We start from the raw sequence: 20,548 nt of genomic DNA on the forward strand, positions 1-20,548 counted from the left end.
ACTGGTGGTGCCATGCAGGACAGCAGCATGCACGGTGTTCAAATGATAACCGAGTGAGCTAGTGGAACTATTGTATTTCAATACCGCATTACACAGAGAACATTTGACTTCTTTGCCTGAATTAACAATGTTGAAGTGGTCCCACACCGCACTTCTTTTCGCTCGCTTCATTTTGTTTTCAACCGGTCTCTCGCGCTAGCGCCCTCTAGCGATTAATCGTGATTAATACATTTTGATCGAGCAACCTCTTAATCGACAATTAATCTAAAGTCGATTAATCATTTGCATCCCTAGTGTGTCTACATTCCTGTGTAGTGGGTTTCAGTCCATTACTTTGTCCCATGTAACTTTGTAATGTATTCTGCAATACTAGGTTTCATGTAGGCTTTTCAGGATTGTTTTTTTTAAATATTGGATTCCTTTTCTTTTAATTTTTATATTTATTTAAGTCTGAAACTGAAACTACAGGTAATATAATCTGCAATACTTGGCTTTATGCAAGGCTTTCAGGATTTGTGTTTTGAATATTGAGGTTTTTGACTACATCTGCCTTCACAAAAAGCTACTGGTAAGGTTTCACTTTTCTTGTGGATTTCTGCTAGTGCCTACCTTCCCTTTGTGCTGCTCCATAACTTGTTTTGAGTATCTGACTGGCTTTTTGTCTCCTGTGGCTACAAAAGATGGCGCAAGTCAAGAGGACGTCACAGTAACAACAAATCTGCCCCAATCGGAAGCTACTGGTAAGATTTCTGTGTTTTTCTTCAAGGTATTTTTGTGTTAAGGTTTTACACTTATCTTTATTAGATTCAAAGTGGGACAAGTGGAAATTCGGTTGCCACTGTAGCATCAAATATTTGAAATGAGACCACCTCTGCTCAAGCTAAAGGCACTGACGAGGGCTTTTATGTGCAAAATGTGCACCTTTTCTCTGGTCATTTAACGAATTTCAGAGGTGCAAGTGAAGACTGCTTGTTACCGCAACACCTAAATCCCAGAACTAGACTGCATTTTCACCAAACTGGAGTTACGGGTACACTATAAGCTATTTAAGCAAAGGATAAGGTTTTGTATAAAGGGTTTACATTTCTGTTGGTTAGAATTCCTAAGTGTTGAAAATGTTTCTGCTGATGCCATCACCACCACATGACCAACCTGAGACTACCACTGAAGCCACTGGTAAGCAGGGTTGCCAGGTCTGTGTGACAAAACCAGCCCAATGGCCAATCAAAACCAGCCCAAAACCAGCCCAATGGCCAATACAACCAGCCCAAAAACCAGCCGGCTGGTTTCCTTCAAAAAAAGACTGTGTTAACGTGACGGATAGATAGTAGTATATCAGCTATCAGCTATGACGGCTAGATAGATAGTAGATATCTATTTTTTTTTAGCGGTGGGTCTGGGAGTCTCGTGGCAGACTGAGAGCATGGTGCTTGTGTGTATGTGGGCGTGTCCCACGTCGCGTCACATGCCCCATGTGTGTACGTGCTGATCTGAAGTTTGGTAGGATGTTGGTATAAATAAATCATTTAATTTAAAATATGGATTTGTATTCATATAATTTGCATGCAAAATAGGTCTTCGCGAACCAGCGGACAGAGAATTTAACCCGCGGCACCACTTCAAAAGAAGCCCAATTCCGCGGTAAAACCGCGTACCTGGCAACACTGCTGGTAAGGACTTCTCTGTAGTTGACATTGTAACTGGAACCATAACTTAAGGCCTGACTTTATACAGCATTATTGGGTTCAATTAATGATTCATACCAAAGTAAGCTGAAGTGTTTTTCATATTAGTTTGTCAAGTTGGTTGAATCAAAGGTTAACCCCTTTCTCCCCCCCCCCCCCCCACAATCCCATGAAGCTGTGCCTACACCAGACCCTTATCCAACCAACCCATGATGTCTGGCCAACTCCTGTGTCAAATAGTCCTTTCTGAATTACTCTGTGCTTCTGATGTCTGGCAGTATGTCCTTTTGCATACAATAAAGTTTTAAATCCAATATGCCTTTTCTATTGATTTTAAAAATACCAATAAGTAGTTTAGAGCTCAATGTGTATTGGGGTGCTGCATGACTTGACTTGAATCTACAGACGTATTTCTGTTGAGTGTGTTAAGGGATTGATCCGTAGGATAGAAAATAAATAAAAGTAATTCAATTTCTTCCATTATGAGATATATATATATATATATCTCCCACAAAATCTAACTCATTGTAAGATGCTCAACCAGAATTGGACTGGACCTCTGCCAAAGACTTGTTGTTAAAACTAATTTCACTCGTTAGAGCTTTCTTGTAGTAGCAAATGTTTCCCCACATTTGCACCTGCCTGAGCTATAACTGCAAGGAACATGACCTTATGTCCAGTGCACCTGTCAAACACCACTCCTGTTTGGCACATTTATCCAAAGAAACTTGTATAGATCTACATAGTGCTCTGTGGGTACAAATGATCAAGGTAATCAATAGCAATTTGTATTTTCTACAGATCATTTTATTGTCAACACATCTACATATAAAAAGAATGTCCATCCTAGTTTTATATCTCTAGTATTATATACAGCTGAAGTGTATGTACATTCCATTACTTAAAGCACTTGATCCAGATTCCTGACTTCTTGCACAGGGAGAACTTTGAACTGTTTGGTTCACCACCCTGGTCTTCTGTATGATCCGCCTCTGCTGCCTTCACACTCCTAACTAGGTAACAGGGTCTTCTGAGTGTCACCGTAGGAACACCATGGTGAGTAAACCTGTCACCAGAGGTTGTAGAGAGAAAAACGTATCTTTAGCCATTTAGTTAAAGGTGGGAAGTTATTTGTGGCAACTGAAATCAGACGGCAACCTAGTAGCGCAAACTGTTAACCCTCGATGGCTAATCAGGGATGCAGAGATTAGCAGTAACGATAGTTTTAACTAACATCTGAAGTGCGATGGTTTCCCAAAACTGTCCAAATTACCAACATAGTACTATGCAAGTGTTGGTAAGTAGTTTAAACTTGGTGGTTAATGACATGGTATAGCACATGGACTGGCACCACTGCATGTTTTAATGAGTGGCAAATCACTGAGACTTTAGGGTAGCCTCAATTTCAACCATGAATCATTTTCCCCAAATTCCTAGGTCATCTAGCGTATTCATTTGTTCATACAGGCTTACCTCGTGAAATCACTGTCTGTATTCAATTAACTTAACGGCTTTTACATTTTATGTTGAACAGCTATTAAGCTCGTCAGTAGGCTAACACTCACCCCACTGATGCCAACCCCAAAGCCTGCACCTTGGTGGTAAAGGGTCCATATCCAGCCTGAATTAATTATTTACTCTGCATAATTATCACCCTAATCCTCTTACTAGTTCTATGTAACAAATATACGATATTCCTTCCCTACAACACAAGAATATTAATATATATATATTTATGAAGGCAATTATAAGTAGAGTCCTGTGGTGGTTAACAATGTTTGCAAACATTCAGTGTAGTTTAGCGAAGGGTTCAGACTCTGTTACCAAAGACGTGACCTCGACCTATGGTTTTGGGAAAAACTTGCATCACACAAGTTGCTATGCTTCTAGGAAACACCCCCAGGGTTTGTTGGGATACCTAAAAGACTGTTTCTGGAGGTCTCAACCCGCATCTTGCCAGTGTGCCCAGTGTGGATTATGGGGACACTGAACTTTAGAGGAAACACGACACTGAGATCCCTGGTACGTGAGCTCTTAAATTATCCCAGGACACTTATAATGGGAAAGAGGCTGCTCTGGCCAAATACTGGGCGATTCACAACCAAATCTTTGTTAACTTGCCAACCAAAATGTGACTAACTGGCAAATTCTCTCTCCTCTCTAGTACATACTACTGCACAGTGGCAGTTATCATCATTCAGGTCAGTGATATGTGTTGGAGGTGAGACAAATCCCCTCAAATACATTTGTGTGAATAAGTATTGAGAAATCTAGGTAGGTTCCCTGGATCCTGTATGTAAGTGTATGCATGCATCAGCTTTAACCGAATATCATAATAGTACAATCAGAACATTTCTTCTAAACGATGCACTGTCTAATTTTGTATCACATAACACCAAAAGGTGACATCTCCTGTTTATGGTTGATATCCCTGAAAGTGTTCCTTCTATCCGGTACCATTGTAGCTGCGCAGAAGTATTTATTTGAGACATTATGGCTCTTTTCTTCACATGAATAATAATATAGAAAAATGTAGAACAAGAAATGTAAAAAACATTGTGAATGTGCATTTTTTATCTTAAATAATCCTGCTTTAAGAACTACAAATGACAATCAACTAATTAATTGAGTTAACGGAATGAAAAAACAAGCTGATGTTAACTCACCTAAAACGTAGGCACAAACAAGTTTTTGCATGACAGTGACATGAGCATGCGTTGGAACCATGGGGCTGGGCTCATGAGGCAAGGGGAGCATCAGAACCGCGACACACACAAACCCAATGACCACATACATGAGGAACTGGGAGAGGTTACCAGCACCTGGACAAGAGAAGATGAACTCAACTCAGTAAAAATAAATGTTGTTCACTCAGCTACTCTACTGACTCAGGTAATAGAAAGCGTGGATTGGCTCTCTTCGACACTGGGTGAGCAATTTGACCTTGATCGCAAACTGTTAAAAGGACAGTCGGGACAGTAAAAGTCATAAATGTTTAAAAAAAAATATCTGTGCTCATTCTCACAACATCCACATTTTTTAAATGGTCTCATCTGCCTGGTTTTATTTAATTTTCCTTTTTTAGATAATATACTCAGACCCTAAAGTCATCCAGATTATGTTTTACAAAAGCAAAGCCCTCCAGTTAGTTTGATCAGTTCTGACCAGTTGTGAGAGTATGAGTGAATTTGTATATCTGCTTTAGCATTCCATCTCAGTCTATCCTGAAATAGACTGCTGCTCACAAGTAACAGGAGGTCAGATGGGACACTCTCTTCCCATCGCTTACTGTCTTAATCTCTGGTTCACCAGTAATCCTCCACTCAACACAAGCCTGTCTTCCTCCTTCTCTTGAATCTTTAAATACAATTCATTTTAGTTTTTCTTGTATAGCACAATTAACAATACACATTGTCTCAAAGCGGTTTTCAGACAACCAAGGCGTGAATCATGCACAAGGCAAGATAGCAGTCCTCACCTCTCTTAGGCCTGTTGAGCTCTGGTGGTAAGATGCCGCGGACAGGCTGGGCAGGGGTTGGGGGGCGCACCCCTCCTTTCTCCTGGGGGGGCTCCTGGCCCTCCCTCAGCTCAGCCCACACTATGCGGAGCCCTCCGCGCCCCCCTCCCCACATGTTAAGCCGAAAACGGTCCTTCTGGCCCAAGTGGACTGAGCTCACATCCTGGTGCCGCACCACTCTGTAGGGAATACAGGGTGCACACAAGGCATGCAGGGAGTTGTAGTTTTCCCCCCACAAAGAGGCAGACTAACATGCTTATGACACTGGGCACTGAAAAAACAAAAGCTTTGTCAGACAGTCAAAAAAAGACTGTCCACATCTTACATAGTGGGGTGACACTATACATAGGTCTACATTAGGCATGCAGAGAGAAGCAGTAGTCAATCATAATATTACTGTCTGTGCCAAAGACACTAATGGGTTTCAGTGGGTCACAGAGGGAGAGAAGGACTCACATGTCCACACAGGAGTGAGGCCTCACACTGCCCTCTGCATCCACCACTGTGTACAATGCTGGAGCTGTGCACAACACTGAGAGAGAGAGAAAGAAAGAGAGAGAACAGGGGGAGAAGGGTTGGTTTTCCTCCATAGAGAAGCCATTCATATATAACAAGGAAGCTTTTATGAAGCATTCTTTCTTATCCTTCTATGCACTTCCCTCTCCCCAGCTTGCCTGCCCCACTCACTTTTGAAGCGCAGTGGAAAGTTGTAAGGATTGTAGAGGGTGAGCACCCTCTTGTGAGTGCTCCTTTGGCCTGCATAGAACACAAGCTCTGTGGGAAACAGGAACACCGGCAGGTTCTCGTCTGGTCCAACCGGGCCCGCAGATGGCGACGAAGGGCCCGGCGCATCCCTCTTGTTCCACCTTTCCAGCTCTTGCTCTGAGCGCCTCATTGGCCGCTGCATGCCGAAGAACTCCAGGCCATTTTGACCTAAGGTCCCTTACTCCACGCAAGGTGTCGACATCTGGTGGCGAAAAAGGTTCGTTGTTGTACAAGAATTAGAAAAGCAGCACTCACACGTAGTAATCTACTGACTGTACAGTGTTATTTATAAGGATGTACAGGTGCAACCTTACGGATTACGTACACAATAAACATTTTAGCTTTTAGCTACACTATGAGCATAAAAGCATCAGTGAAAGTTTTCGAAGCATTTCTATTGTACTTCAGCTTTGATAAATGTATATCTGTAGGCGGTAAGATGTCTATTCTTTAAAGATGAGGTATGACGATTTGTTGAAAACGTAATGTTAACTACCTTTCTAGCAGGGTATTACATAATTGCAAGAAATGAAGCTATCGTCACCAGTCGGAAATGTTAGGTCACATAACATGTAACGTCGGCATCCTAAAAAGCCGAATCATTCGAGCAACGGTGAAACTTATATTTTCAACCAATTCATGGATACTTTTCTGGTCTTATCAAAGACAAAATTACTTCATAATGACAAAACAAAATATTTACCTTTCGTTACTGTGCACAGTTTACGAACTTCCCCTTCCGTGTTCTTGTCAGAATTGACAAGTTTCTGCCTCTTGCCATACTGAAAACCAATTAGAAGGGACAACGAAATGTGTAGTCTAATGTCATTAGTCGGAGCTCATGTCGCTCAAGCATTGCCTTGCCCGCCTTTGGTACGCTCCGATTGGACTGTCAAAGGAGGCGTTTGTATGGCTGAATATGATGATGTTTTTTTTTCACAACATGTAGGCTTATCTAAGTCAAATAAACATTAGGTAACCATCACTGGTATTGATTGCAGTTGTAGTAACGGTCAGTTCTGAAGTTTGAGCTAACATGCGCGGAGAAATAATGATATGTGTGCGCTGGAGGTGTAGCCTACCTGAACAATTAGCCTACGTATGGCAAAGACACCCTCACGGGAAAAAGAAGATAACGGGAATCTAGTCTAGGGGCTGGGGAGTTGGAAGAGAAGTCCGACCAGAACTTCTGAGAGCCGAAGACATGGCATCCGCTGCTGATTCATCCAAACCCAAGTCTTCTCCAAAATATGTGAAGTTTCTCTTTGGTGGCTTGGCAGGGTAAGTCCTTTTCGCGCAGTAGTTAACCGCTCTTACCTTGCAGATGCTTACATTCATTGGTTTAAAGTAAACTTGCTTTTACTCGAATGAGTAGGTCTGCATGGGCCTATGCAGAGAGGCAAAGACTTTACTATACTTTATTCGGATAAAAACATATTTTGCCTACATTTCACTTTGTGTGGGACTAGAACGTCCTACTATTTTTGTGACTTAATCGTGTCAGACCCAAATATCAACTGAGTGATTGATCACTGCATAGGGCATAGCCCACTTTTACAAAACTCTTCATTTCAATGTATTCCCTGCACATCAATGGACAGAGATCAGAGCACTCTAATCAGAACAGGTGCTTTCATTTGATAGCCAAGTTGTCTTGCAAGAGGCATGTGAAGGTTTTAAACAAAAGAGCCAAAGAGAAAACAAATTTGAGATAAACTTTTTTTTTTTTAGGCCTATCTTTATATTTAAACGTAGCTTCATTGTGCCCCTCATTGTGTAGAGTTTTTTGTATAGTAGTAGCCGAGCTGCTGCAATGACCTTCAGCATTGTGGTCAAAAACCACAACCAGTCTGACAATCTTTTTATGACCCACAATGAATGGTGGCTGAGGGCTTATCGGGTTCCCCCTGACACACTGAATAAAGGCGGCTGCTTGCTTCAGCGTTGGGGGTTAATTGTTGCGCAAAATTTAATCAGTGCAGTTCATGCTCCCAAAGGTTGCGCGTGTTGTCATGAGCCTGCCATTTGCTTGGCAGATAGAAAGCTGTTTCCCTAAAAGTCTGAAGCTTGAAGTTCTTTTCAAACCTTTGCTTGGGTAGCACTGTTAAACTGAGCAGACATGCAGACTACATTTTAGTAATCTCATCACGTAACATTCGTTTTCTAAAAACAATCACAGTATTGCATGTTTTACTGTGGTAGAAAATACGTTAGCTTAATGCTAACGTATATGGGAAATCCTATAGAGACCGCGCTAGGTATTAGCATCAATTAATTCACGTTAATGTTTTTGTATGAGCCTGACATTTGCTCTGCAGATAGAAAACAGGTTCCCTAACAGAAAGTCTGAAGCTTGAAGTTCTTTTCAAACCTTTACTTGGGAAGCACTGTAAAACTGAGTAGACATGCAGAATATTTTAGTAACCTCATCTTGTAACATTCGTTGATAGAATGCAGGCTGCGAGGCTCGCAAAAAAAATGACGCAAGTCTAGAAAAAGGGGCCGACGCACGCAAGACGTGAAAAGTCGCGCAAGGGGCTTGCGCGGCCTCTTGCGCTTGCGCTTACGCTTACGTCCCCGAGCATAAATCAGACTTAAGACAGCAGTGTGCAAATACTGAACAATAAGTGGTGTGTGTATGTGAGTGTTTGCTTGTTTCTGACACTTCACCCTGGTTTCCATATCTGTTCTGTTCACAAATTCATTCTTATTCTGCACCTCTCCTCCTCTCTTTTCGTCCTCTTCACAGGATGGGGGCAACGGTATTTGTCCAACCACTGGATTTGGTGAAGAACCGCATGCAGCTTAGTGGACAGGGCTCAAAAGCCAGAGAGTACAAGACCAGCGGCCATGCTCTTATTAGCATCCTAAGAAACGAAGGGCTCACAGGCATTTATACAGGGTATGTGTGTCTTTGTGTGCCTGTTTACCACATCCATATGAGTTACATAGAGAGAGAGAGAGCATGAAAACACTATCTGTATAGGATTTAATAGATGGTGTGAAGGGAATGGAAGGGAACAGAAAGAGCATGAGATGATTGGGAAAAATATTTTTAAAAGTGTCAATGATCGTACTCTCTTAGCAGATGTGCATGAGTGTTGCTTTTCACCAAGGGTTGTGATCTGCTGTAACAATTACATGTAGTCATTTAATACACTTTTTAAGTGACTACCAGTATTTGTTCAGGCATTTTTATCTGCATTTCTTGCTCCCTGGGTATTGAAATCACTGACCTAGGTGTTCTTACCACCTTGCTCTACCAGTTGGGCTACAGGAATAAACGTCTTTGGATAATCTCTAGATATCGATACATAGACATATCTCCTGTCACACTCATCTGTCCCATCTCTCCCAACCCTCTGTTCCTGGTCTCCTCCTGGTGGCAGTCTGTCTGCGGGGCTGCTACGGCAGGCCACCTACACCACCACGCGCCTGGGCATCTACACCGTGCTGTTTGAACGGATGACGGGCGCCGACGGCACTCCGCCGGCCTTCCTGCTCAAGGCTCTGATCGGCATGACGGCCGGTGCGGCTGGGGCCTTCGTCGGCACGCCTGCCGAGGTAGCACTCATCCGCATGACAGCTGATGGACGGTGAGAGTGTGTATGTTTGTGTGCATGTGCATAAATATGAAGGTGGAGATGTCTGTGTGTGTGATCCATAAACTCTGTTAACAGTCTGTTTTCTAGGACAACTAACTTACCCAGTTGAAGTGGTTTTAAAACAGGAATCATGAAGGTTATTTGTTTACAAACACTTGTTCTCCCTTGCATGTGTGACTGCAGGCTGCCCCCTGACCAGAGGAGAGGCTACAGTAACGTTTTTAATGCTTTAGCAAGGATCTCACGAGAGGAGGGCATTAGCACACTGTGGAGGGTGAGACATACCCTCACACACACACACACACAGAGACACACACACTTTCTCCATTCTCAGATTATCTGCTTCTCTTTTCTTATCTGATTCTGTGTTTCTGTGTATGTGTGTGTCTGCTTTTATCTAGGGCTGTATTCCCACCATGGCAAGGGCAGTGGTTGTAAATGCAGCTCAGCTTGCCTCTTATTCACAGTCTAAACAAGCCCTACTGGATTCAGGTTAGTCTCTCTCTTTTTCTCCCCCCCCCCCCCCTGCTTTTACTCTCCCTCCCCTACATACAATCCCCCCGCCCCCCCCCCCCCCCCCCCCCCACACACACACACACACGCATAGTATACACTTTCCTCTGTTCTCCACCCCTTTCTCCTATTGGTTCTCTACGACCCTCTTGACTAACTGAACTCATATGAATGCCAGGATAGGCAAAGAAGCGGGAGAGTGATGAAAAGAAGAAAAAAAGGAAAAAAAGGTAAAGGGAGAAACAATGAAAGAGGTCAGACTTGTGATGTGGGATTCTTTTTTCTCTGCATCCTGCTTTCTCTCGTCACTTTTCTCTCAGGATACTTCCGTGATGACATACTGTGTCACTTCTGTGCCAGTATGTTCAGTGGTTTGGTCACCACTGCCGCCTCAATGCCGGTAGATATAGTAAAAACAAGGTGCGTCTCACACACACACAAAATATACATACATTGCCCTATAAAAACATGACACTTATATTTATATACACACACCCTCACAACACAGCTATTTTAATAGTATCATCTGTCTTTCGCTCCGTCTCAGGATCCAGAGCATGAGAACGATCGATGGAAAGCCCGAGTATAAGAATGGCCTGGTAAAATATAGTTTTTTACATCTCTCTTCGAGACACTGCCATTCTCTATCAGTCCCTATCATCTGACTTTCAATGCTATTTCTTCCTCTGCCCTTTCTCTCTCTTTCCTCCCTCCATCTATCTCTCCCCCTCTCCTTACCTTCTCTCCTCCCCTCTATTGCTCTTTCTTTTTCTGTAGGAGGTGTTGGTGAAAGTGGTTCGTAATGAGGGGTTCTTTAGCCTGTGGAAGGGCTTTACTCCGTATTATGCCCGGCTGGGCCCACACACTGTCCTCACCTTCGTCTTCCTGGAGCAGATGAACAAATTCTACAAACGTTCCTTCCTGGATTCTTAAAGCATGCTCACACCCAAACATTGCTGCTGGACTGTGCCACTTACAATACACAGAGCCAGCCACATTCACAAACGCAGATACACACACAAACTTTTATGTGTATGAACACATACATCCCTTCAGATTCCTTGAATGGTGGATGACATAAGGTGTTACTTGAGTATGATGTGTCTTTTGTCTCTGAGGTATCTGAAAGGTGTGTTCATGTCTGGACCACTGCTCTCAGGTGCCACTAGGCGACATAACACTTCCTGTTTACTCCGTTTGTCTTTAGAAAAATGTGATGTCACACTCAGGTTTAATTGTTATCCAGAATTAGCCAGCACACTTAACTTGAACCACTTTCTTATGTGAGTTGTATGTAAAAACATTTCAGATTCAATAAATGACAAATGTACTCATTTTAAGACATTCCTGAGTAATTTTAATACATTTCCTTTGGGATCAATAAAGTGTCAATAAAGTACCATTCTTGCTCAAAATGGCACTAGGAATTTGTTTTGGATATATCAGTGATGGACAAAGACAGTTTAGAGAGGATAGAGTATTATATTAGGTTGCATTTTATGTATTTGTGTGTGTGTGTGTGCGCGCGTGTGTGTGCATGTAGGCAGTCTTGAGCTACTCAACAGTCACACACATTTTTACTATAAATCCGTTTTTGCAACTGAAAAAAAAAAAAAATTCATTAGTTAGATTACAATTTTTCTCGATTGCTTACACACTTTTAGCGATTCATGGGTCGACTTAATCTAATGCTCACACCTTCTTTAGACAGCAAGAGTCTTCTCTGGCGAATGGGTTAACTATTTCTCATTGCTTTAACACAAATTTCTTTGAGTTTTAGCACACTTTTTCAAAACAGTTAACACACTTCTCAGAGAAACACAAAACAAAACCTACACTGTAAAACGTAACAACTGTCCTTACTGAAAACATACAATTAATTGGACTCAGTTTTTGTTTTTTCTTGAGTTTACTTGTCTAAACTGAGTGCTATTCAATGTTTTGGTAAAAAAGTTAACAAACTCACTGCAATCTAGTAAACTACACTTAAACAGCTTAAGTTTGCTTAAGTTTGTGGTACAAGCTTAAGCTAAAAGTTAAAATAACCATTAAAGTAAACTGCACTTAAACTGCTTAACCCTGTGCTACAAGCTCTGCCATTATATATATATGATACCTGCATATTAAGTAAAATTAACTCACATTTTATTTCTTGTCCTCCTAACTTGTCTGAACTAAGTAGCCTATTGAATATTAGATAAAGCCTACTTTTATCAACCAATTCAAGTAAACTGTAAGCCTAGCCAATGCTACTTGATTTGCATAAGTTTGTGCTATACTGAATAAATAGGCTGCTATTATTGTGCCTATTTTTGAGATCAAAAAGGCTATCTTGAAGACAATATTGTCTTTAAACTGGCCAGTTTGTCATAACCTTACAGGACCGAAAAAAATACTTGACTATATGCAAGAGACTATTGTGGGATCTAATTTATGTATTAGATGAACATGGATTAACTCATCTGAATGAAAGTCTCACTTAGGAAAGACAGACTAGGGGGAAATAGTAACTTAGCCTTAGAAAGGATTCACTGATGTCAGATGCAGCAATAAAGATAAGACACAGACACATTCCAAGAAACTTCCTGTTTGGAGGAGGTCTCACAGAAATTGGGGAAACCTGTCACGACACACAGAGGAGGTTTATGGGGAGTGATAGTAGAGGGAATAGTTAATGCCGATTGGTTTTGGCAAACAGCCAGATAGAACACACCCCACAATTTACAGGCCTTAAAATGGCCTGCAGACCATTCATACAATGAGATCGAGCTAATCCATGGACCATCTCCTTATTGTAGCTTATTGATTACAATAATAAACCTCCAGATTTCTACATCCAGCCTCCGGTCTTCTGATTGAAAGAAAAAGGTGTAGTGAGATCCTATTCCCGCCACATCACTATTATTACATGCAGCCTAAAACAAAATACAGAGCAAGAGGTCACTTTATAAAAGCCCATAGCCTAGAAAGCACAATGCATACAGGGGTCCAGGGAACAAAGAATCACAAGAAAACTTAATAAAAGATAAAAACAATGGTTTCCTTTCTAGTCAGGGAGCCAAAGTCACAAAAATGGGTTGAACCTGACATGGTCTGCCATACTTTTTATTTTAGTTTTTTCTGTTAATTTTGACCCTAAGAACCATTAGTTTGAGGGACTGCTCTGCCGGAAATATTGCGAAAAAAAATTGTGGGCATTTTAGTGTATGCACCCTTTATTTTTAATCCGAAAAATGTGAAAAATGTTTTTTTCCCCCTCAAATCTTTAGTTGGTTGGTTATGCTGTCAATAAATGCATTCCAGATACACAGAACACATGTGCAGACAACATCCACTGAAAAAATAACCCTTAAAACACATTTATACATGATTTAGCATGAATTTAATGCAAAAAAATGAGGCGTTTTCTCACTTTTTTCCAATATTTTCATCTTAACTTCATTGGCAATAAACTATTCCCCCAAGTTAAGACACCAGTCAATATGCCATTCTTTTCACCAAACAGTGTACTCATTCCACAGAAAAAATTATAAAAATCCAACCAAAATCAATGGATCTGTGATGATTTCACTACTAGTTGGCGATCAACAGGCCCAGAACCTCAATAGAATTTTAGGCTACTCTCAAAATTCCAAAAGACAAGCTGGATATTTAGCATGAATATTTATCATTTCACAGTGATGCACTCTTGGCACGGCAGTCAAACTCTTTTGTTTTCATTTTCTTTCTCCTGATCCTCCTCTTCCTCATTCTCTTTCGTCTCTTGATCCTCCTCTTCCTTATTCTTTCTTGAGTTGTCTTGCTTCCTCCATTCCCACAGAACAAAAATGTGAAGCTATGTCTAGGAACATTGAAAACCAATATCAAGCACATGAAGCTATGGACATTTTCTTTCTGTGTATGTGTACAGTACCCTGAAAATATCTTAAATATGACCCTACATTATTAAACATCATGGCCTAGGCATCTTCTTAATTTCAACATAATCATGTTCTCCCAATGGAAATGTGTCACACAAGAAATGTAATACAGCAAAATGACTTAAAATATTTTATTGCTTCAAATGACAACTATTACAACTTTAACGGAACAGAATGATTGAACATAACTTAATTAACTAGATGCAGGTCCCTGTGAGGTGGGATAATCAGGAGGATGGGACACAGCAGATACTACAGATCTTCACCCTCACCACCTGAGGAGACAGCAAACAAGATCGCCAGAGTGGGTTATACAGCAGCACGATAAAAGATGCACCCCCCCTCTCTCTTTCTCTAACACACACACACACACACACACGTGCGCACGGCCTACTTACATGTCCCTGTCTTCAAGCGCAAGTTCAATCCTTGAACATCTGTTTGGGTCCCCGGTGCACAGACATGCAATGCCACACTTCACATTGGCTCTTGCACAGGAGCATCCTCGGGCACACATGCTTTTCTTGCAGCGGCAGTATGTGCTGTGTTAGAGCTCAGAAGGTTTTTTTGAATCTTTCAGCATCATGGTTGCCACCAATTTGCCATTGACAAGTTGTCTCCCAAAATCAGTGGCAGCTGGGTAGGTTGGCTGAACCATGTGTGCTCGCTTACACACAGCCAACTGATGCAGGGCTCGGCGAAGGTGTAATAGGAAGGCATCTTCAGTTGGTGGAAGGCAACGCATGTCTCCTTTGATGCTCACAAAGAGATGGGCTCGCAGTGCATCTAGAGTACCACCAAAGTCACTTCTGTCATAGAGTGTCACCATGTATTGCCGTGCTGCTGTTATAACCTCTTCCTGAACATCCAGGCTTTCCTCAGGGTCACCATACCTGCACAGTGGCAGAAGGTCTGCCAGGTGTTTGATAGCAGTTGTGTAGGCCCGACTTTTTCCTCTTCTGTACAGATAGCTCACTGTGTCACATCCGGTAAGTATGAGGGTGCTGAGGAGAAGGGATGGAAGATCTGAAGCTGCGACATCATACTTCCCTGCCAGAGCTTCTGTGATGGTATGAACAGGTAGGAGGATATCCATCGTCTTCACCCACAGCTCCTGCAGCCCATCCATGTGCGTGATGTGGTACATGCACATCATAATCACATCTGTGTCAGTCGCAACTACTACAGCCCGTTTGTGGTGCAGAATTTGTACTGAGTATGCAATGTGAGCAAACATCCTGGTATCTGCCTCCTCATGTTTCTCACAGGACAGTTCTGGAAGCTCAACCTGACAATCCACTGACAAGAGGACAGTGCGACCAGGATTACAAAAGATTCCACCAAGAATAAGTGTGCATCCTGCGATAAGTGACTTGTTATGAGCTGTCCATGCTTCCCCCATGTAGTTCAACAGATTAGCTTTATTCAGTGGATTGCAAATGAAGCCTTTCCATTCAGGTATAGGGAGAGTATCATGTGGCTTGTACTCCTTCATTTTGCTGGGGCAGGTCTTCATCCTCTTCTCTTGTTCCTCACCTTTCAGACTTTCAGCAGGAGAGACATCATAACGATCACCAACAAAATGGATGCAGTCACACTTGTCTGGGAGGATTCCAAGGAGCTTCTTCAGGTACTTTCCTTGCAGTTCATGGAAGGTGCTGCTCCCAAGATCTTGGTTACGTTGAACGAACGCCATGGCATCTACTACCATAACAACAGCCTTGTCAGACGGCGGTAGTTTGTCCACTTCCCCCCATGAACTGCCAAGTGCTGTCTTGATTGCAGCCAGGTAGTCTGCCTTGTTTCCTTTACGCATTGCGTAACCTTGGTCAAGGGACGGATCTGGCTCAAACAGGGTGGCTGGGTAACTTGTCCATTCATGGCCAAACACTTCCACCTTCCTGTCTTCCTCTAAGTCCTGAACGAAGTACAGGTTCCGCATAACTTCACTCTCCTCCTCATACACCTTTTTGGCTTTGAATGCCATGGACATGGACTTCTTTGGCTTTGCTGCAAAGGTTGAAAGTTTAATTTGGGCTACTTTCTTACTGTCTGTTCTTCTTGCTGCAGCCAGTGCCTCCAGTCCTTTTTCATGAGCGCAGATCAAGTCAGCAGATACGGCTTTGTGGCCTGTTGAAATGTTGATCAACTCCTGTTCTTTACACGTGAAAGGATTGATCATCTTGTTGTTGATGACATCTGTAATTTTCCTTACACCTTCTGCTTCCTTTGCACATTGGCTGTCCTTTTCCTTGTGGTGTTTGGTGTCATCCGCATCCAGGTGAGCCATAGCCTTTGTCTGCTCTGACACAGCTGTCAGAACTGGAATAGCTTTCAAATATTTCTCCATGGCTGCTGGCTGCTGACTGATGCCTGTGAAAAGTTTTGTCTTGGCATCACGGGTGTATGTTTTCTCAAGTGCCATGTCTGTCCAGACGCCATTGAACCGTCCTTCTGTTTGACGCACAGTGAACCTCCCATCCTTGAATTCCCTAAAGATGTTTGGGGCCAGTGTAGGCAGGCTTCTCATAGGTTCTAGGTAGTGGGGCAGGCATGATACATACTTGTAGTGGCCAGCAGCTACAAGGTATGGTAGCATCTTTTCCACTTCAGCCAGGTGTTCCTCCCACAGACCTGCACGCTCAGCATGGATAAACCGTCGTAGAATCATCACCATATCCATATACATTAGCCATAGCTTTGTGGTAGGTGAGGTACGTGCTTCTTTAAACTCAGCCATCAAACATGAGAGCTTTTTTAGTTGGTCAGTTGCATCAGCACACGCAGAAGTTGCCTTCGGTACATCCTCTTGTGACAGGGCATCTAGGAGTTGCTGGACATTGTTGCTAAGCACACACATGTACTCCAGGTCCTTCTCTTCATCGACCAACCATCTGGCAAATGCTTCCCAGTGTAGAGCAAACATGGCAGCATGCACCATAGTGTGGGAGCGTAGCATTGCATAGTAGTCTTTCCCACTAATTATTTTGTTTGCTGTTCCACGGAGACAGACATCAGCTTTGACCATAATGTCTTCGATTCCAGTGGACTGCATCAAATGCCCAATGGCTCCAAGGAAATTCTGAGCAATATGGAAGCCACCCATGCGCAAGATAAGTTTGGCATACTTCTCTTTGCTCTTTTTTTGCAGACCCAGAACCACCTCATATATTGCTTGGTCTCATGTGATGATGGCATACTCTTGACCATGTTTTCTTGACACATCCATGCAGTACTGAACAGACTTTTCAACCACATCTGGGTTTGTTGGTGACTTGGGAAAGAAGGGACCATAGCTGATCACAGTTGCAGGGGTGGTATCTGGGATGAGAAATGCTTGGAATGAACTCCATGTTGGAGCAGGGCAACTTGGTTTCAGGTCCTCCAATAGTACAGTAGGGCAGCTATGCACCAAATGCCAGAGGATGCTCAGGTGGTAAAGAGGTTCTGCTAGACACACAGGAAGCTTAGGCTCTGTTATAACTCCAACCAGGGAGCGACTCTTTTGACGATCTTTTAGACTGATGTGGCTTTCCTTGGTTTGAAAAGGCTGAGAAGATTGCAGGGCTGTTTGGCGGGTTTTCAGTAGAGGTAAACTAACCGTTGCCGAAGGGTCTTCATCTGGATTCTTGTACTGGAAAAAGACGTGTGTTGTGCCATGCAGTGTTCGTCCATCCTTTGTGTACTCTTGAAAGTCAAGGTTATCAAATGCAAACTGAGTGAATCGTCCAACCTTCAGGTTCGTTGGTATGAAGGCACCATCCCTAGTTGTCTGCTGTTCAACTGCCATTGCCATTGCTGTGATATATCGCTGTGCTTCTTTGTAGCTGATGCTGTTCCCAAATCTATTTAGGAGTGACACAGTTAACTTGCTTCTGGTTTCCTTAAGGATGTGTAAAGCTGTCCCAACGTGTTTTGGTGTTGGGATCTTGGCAACTGCTTGGCAGACATCCTGGGCAAGGTAAAGAAATTGTTCTTGCTGCTTGGAACTGACTTTCACCCGGCCGTCCTCACCTAACTCTGGAGATGTTAGGTGAGGCGGCGGTGCCAGGCGGTTATACAAGTTAGAGCTCACTCTTCGGGATGCCTCCAGGTATGATATCTCTAGTTGCAGTGATGGGTCTTCAGCCATACTTCCAGGCATCTGGTGACTTCCACTGGCTTGAGCTGTTCTGGCTTCTCTTGCTTCCTTCAGGGCCTGCTTACGTTGGTCCTGGAGCTCCTTCCGTATTCTCTTTGCAGTGTTGTAGGAAGAGACTATGGTGTCATCTGGTGTCAACTCATCATCACTTTCTTCTTCATACTCTGCCTCTTCAGTTTTCTCCTTAAGTTCCTTTAACTTTGAGAACATGCAGCCAACATTCATTTCTGCTGAGCAAATCAGGCTAGAACATCCTTTCTGTGGCACAACCATTATTTTACAATCACCACCTACTTCATAGTGCCTTCTAAGGCGGGCAATCAAGGACTAAGATCTGTATGAGGTTACATTGTGAACTCCATGGCTTTCCAAGTATTTACGGAATTCATCCCTCAAAGCTGTAACGAAGAATATGGCATCATCTTTGAAAAGGAGCTCATCTATCCGAGATATGAGTTGGTTCAGTGCAGCATCATATGGAGTGGTGGCAGTACTAGTCTTTTCCTGTGAACATAGACGCTTTGTCAGGTAGTTGGTCATGCATTCCTTGTGGTACTGGAAGTCCTCAGCAATCATATCAGTACACTTGTTTCCATCAGGAGCACAAATCTTGTGTAGCATCTCTTCATCTTGAAGTTTGTTTGCTTTTTCCCATAATACATTCTGTCTGTCATAAGTGGCGATCAAAATGAGGGATCAATTCCCCCTGGTCGTGCGTGCTCTTCCACAAATGAAGCACTCTTCCTTGTGTTTGATTGGCTGTGACATTGACATCCGTGTTTTTTTAGTAGGCCTGCTGCTGTCTGGCTCAGGATCAAGTTCTGATTCAAATGTAGTGCCTTCTGGCTTTTCAACTTTTTTCCTCTTCTGGTCAACAGTTTTACGATTTGTGTACTTTGCACGACATCGTGTGTGCCACAAAGGATTCCTCTCCAGAAAGTCACATTGAGGTAGCAGCTCATTGTCAAGCAGTGCTGTAGTCTAGTTTTCTGTGGTGGGTATACTGTCTGTGATGGGTCGGTGCCACAGCTCCCCCCCCCCCCCCCGCGGCCCACAAGCCCTTCCCCAATAAATAAATATGTTAGAAAATAAAGATGCAAAATATATAGCTTACAATACACATGCTAATATTGACCACAATTTAGATGCATTTTATCCACCACACACTGTAAAAAAGGGGTGGAGATTAAAAGATTCACAAATATTTCAGCAGAAGGGATACATTTTTCAAATAATTGAAGCCTTTATTTCAAAAGCATGCAATAGTATATGTATTACTATCTTACTGCATCTGGAAATGAAGTTTAATGGATGGACATTTACACCATGTGTTTCACTTAAATACAAACAAAACAGTAAACACCACAGAATATCAAGATTACTGACAATGGGGGCAGAGCTTATCACTTATTGTATCTGTGAGATTGCTAGCTTGAGCTAACCAAAACACCGTAGCCAGCTAGGTCAATTATCCCTCGCATAAAATAAGCTAACCAATTACGTTATTCTCAAATAAAAAAACATCGATTATGTGTGTTTGTGAAGTGTAACATAAGTCCTTTATCAATCACTCACGTTATTGTCGTTTATGTTGTTATTTACCGCTACAGATTACACCTAACAAACCTGTTATTCAGTTGCTTTTAATGTTTAACAGCAGTGTTAAACGTGACACCCCATTAAAGTCAGGCAAAGTCGTTGTAGCTGAGTGAAAAAAGTAGAGGTCCTGGTAATAGCCAATCAAATAAATGGTGTTTTCAGTTCCTGCCTGGTAACTAAATCTTAGACGAATTCTAGAATATTGTTTGGTTGTCAACCGATCGTTTTTTGAGTCAATCCATCGTCTACCCACAGTTTCTTCTAACTGATGAATGATGACTGATTGGATGGTTTCAGAGACTTTTGATACGTATCTTGGCCTAGGTTTTAGTGGATATACCCACGATCGTTTTAGGTGGTAATACGGCGTATACCTGCGTATCACGTAGACTACAGCCCTGTTGTCAAGTCTGTATGAGACATCATCCTTTCTGTTGGTTACAGCATATAGGAGGGAAGGGTAGCCTTGATTTGTCAGTTTCTGAAGAGGACCAGTGTCACTGTCTGTTTTCTGACATATCATGCAAGCCGTATAGATGGTACTGAGCATCTTCCTCTCCAGCTGCTTGGTTGAAAAACTCAGGCTCCATCCTGTACTCTCCACTCATCTCTCCTCTCCTCTCAACTCTCCTATTCTACTCCTCTCCACTCTTCTCCTCTTCTACTCCTCTCAACTATTTTCCTCTTCTTCTCTTCGATTCAATCAACTCCTCTCCATAGCTCTCCACTCTTCTTTCCTGGTCAATTCACTCCTCTTTTTTCCTCCACTATTCTTCTCTCTTGTTCAGTACACCCCTTTCCTC

At 42.5% G+C, this 20,548-nt stretch overlaps 2 protein-coding genes across 2 annotated transcripts; one reads left to right on the forward strand and one right to left on the reverse strand.

The window, feature by feature from the left end:
• Positions 1-2,512: 2,512 nt before the first annotated feature.
• Positions 2,513-6,715, reverse strand: LOC308382285 (motile sperm domain-containing protein 1-like). Its single transcript, XM_080859996.1, has 6 exons — positions 6,671-6,715; positions 5,890-6,169; positions 5,659-5,734; positions 5,164-5,381; positions 4,352-4,507; positions 2,513-2,751 (listed from the first exon to the last, which is right to left on the reverse strand). The coding sequence occupies exons 2-6, from the start codon at positions 6,107-6,109 to the stop codon at positions 2,723-2,725; spliced, it is 699 nt and encodes a 232-aa protein (XP_080716122.1). The 5' UTR covers positions 6,110-6,169; positions 6,671-6,715; the 3' UTR covers positions 2,513-2,722.
• A 456-nt stretch (positions 6,716-7,171) lies between these two features.
• LOC308382207 (mitochondrial 2-oxoglutarate/malate carrier protein-like) lies at positions 7,172-11,018 on the forward strand (the record flags this gene model as incomplete). Its single annotated transcript, XM_080859899.1, has 8 exons — positions 7,172-7,248; positions 8,717-8,869; positions 9,357-9,563; positions 9,756-9,846; positions 9,974-10,064; positions 10,406-10,505; positions 10,633-10,684; positions 10,863-11,018. The coding sequence occupies 8 exons, from the start codon at positions 7,172-7,174 to the stop codon at positions 11,016-11,018; spliced, it is 927 nt and encodes a 308-aa protein (XP_080716025.1).
• Between the last annotated feature and the right edge of the window lie 9,530 nt (positions 11,019-20,548).

The sequence above is a fragment of the Sprattus sprattus genome (genome assembly GCF_963457725.1).
Source record: "Sprattus sprattus genome assembly, chromosome: 21".
NCBI classification, from domain to species: Eukaryota; Metazoa; Chordata; class Actinopteri; order Clupeiformes; family Clupeidae; genus Sprattus; species Sprattus sprattus.

What these genes read in the sequence shown, in the direction of transcription:
- LOC308382285 (XM_080859996.1), bottom strand. Translation starts at nt 6,109, where the DNA reads ATGCAGCGGCCAATGAGGCGCTCAGAGCAAGAGCTGGAAAGGTGGAAC. An exon ending in CTTTCCACTGCGCTTCAAAA is followed by an intron (nt 5,735 to 5,889) that starts GTGAGTGGGGCA and finishes TCTCTCTCTCAG; the next exon opens with TGTTGTGCACAGCTCCAGCA. An exon ending in GCTCAACAGGCCTAAGAGAG is followed by an intron (nt 4,508 to 5,163) that starts GTGAGGACTGCT and finishes TCTCTTGTCCAG; the next exon opens with GTGCTGGTAACCTCTCCCAG.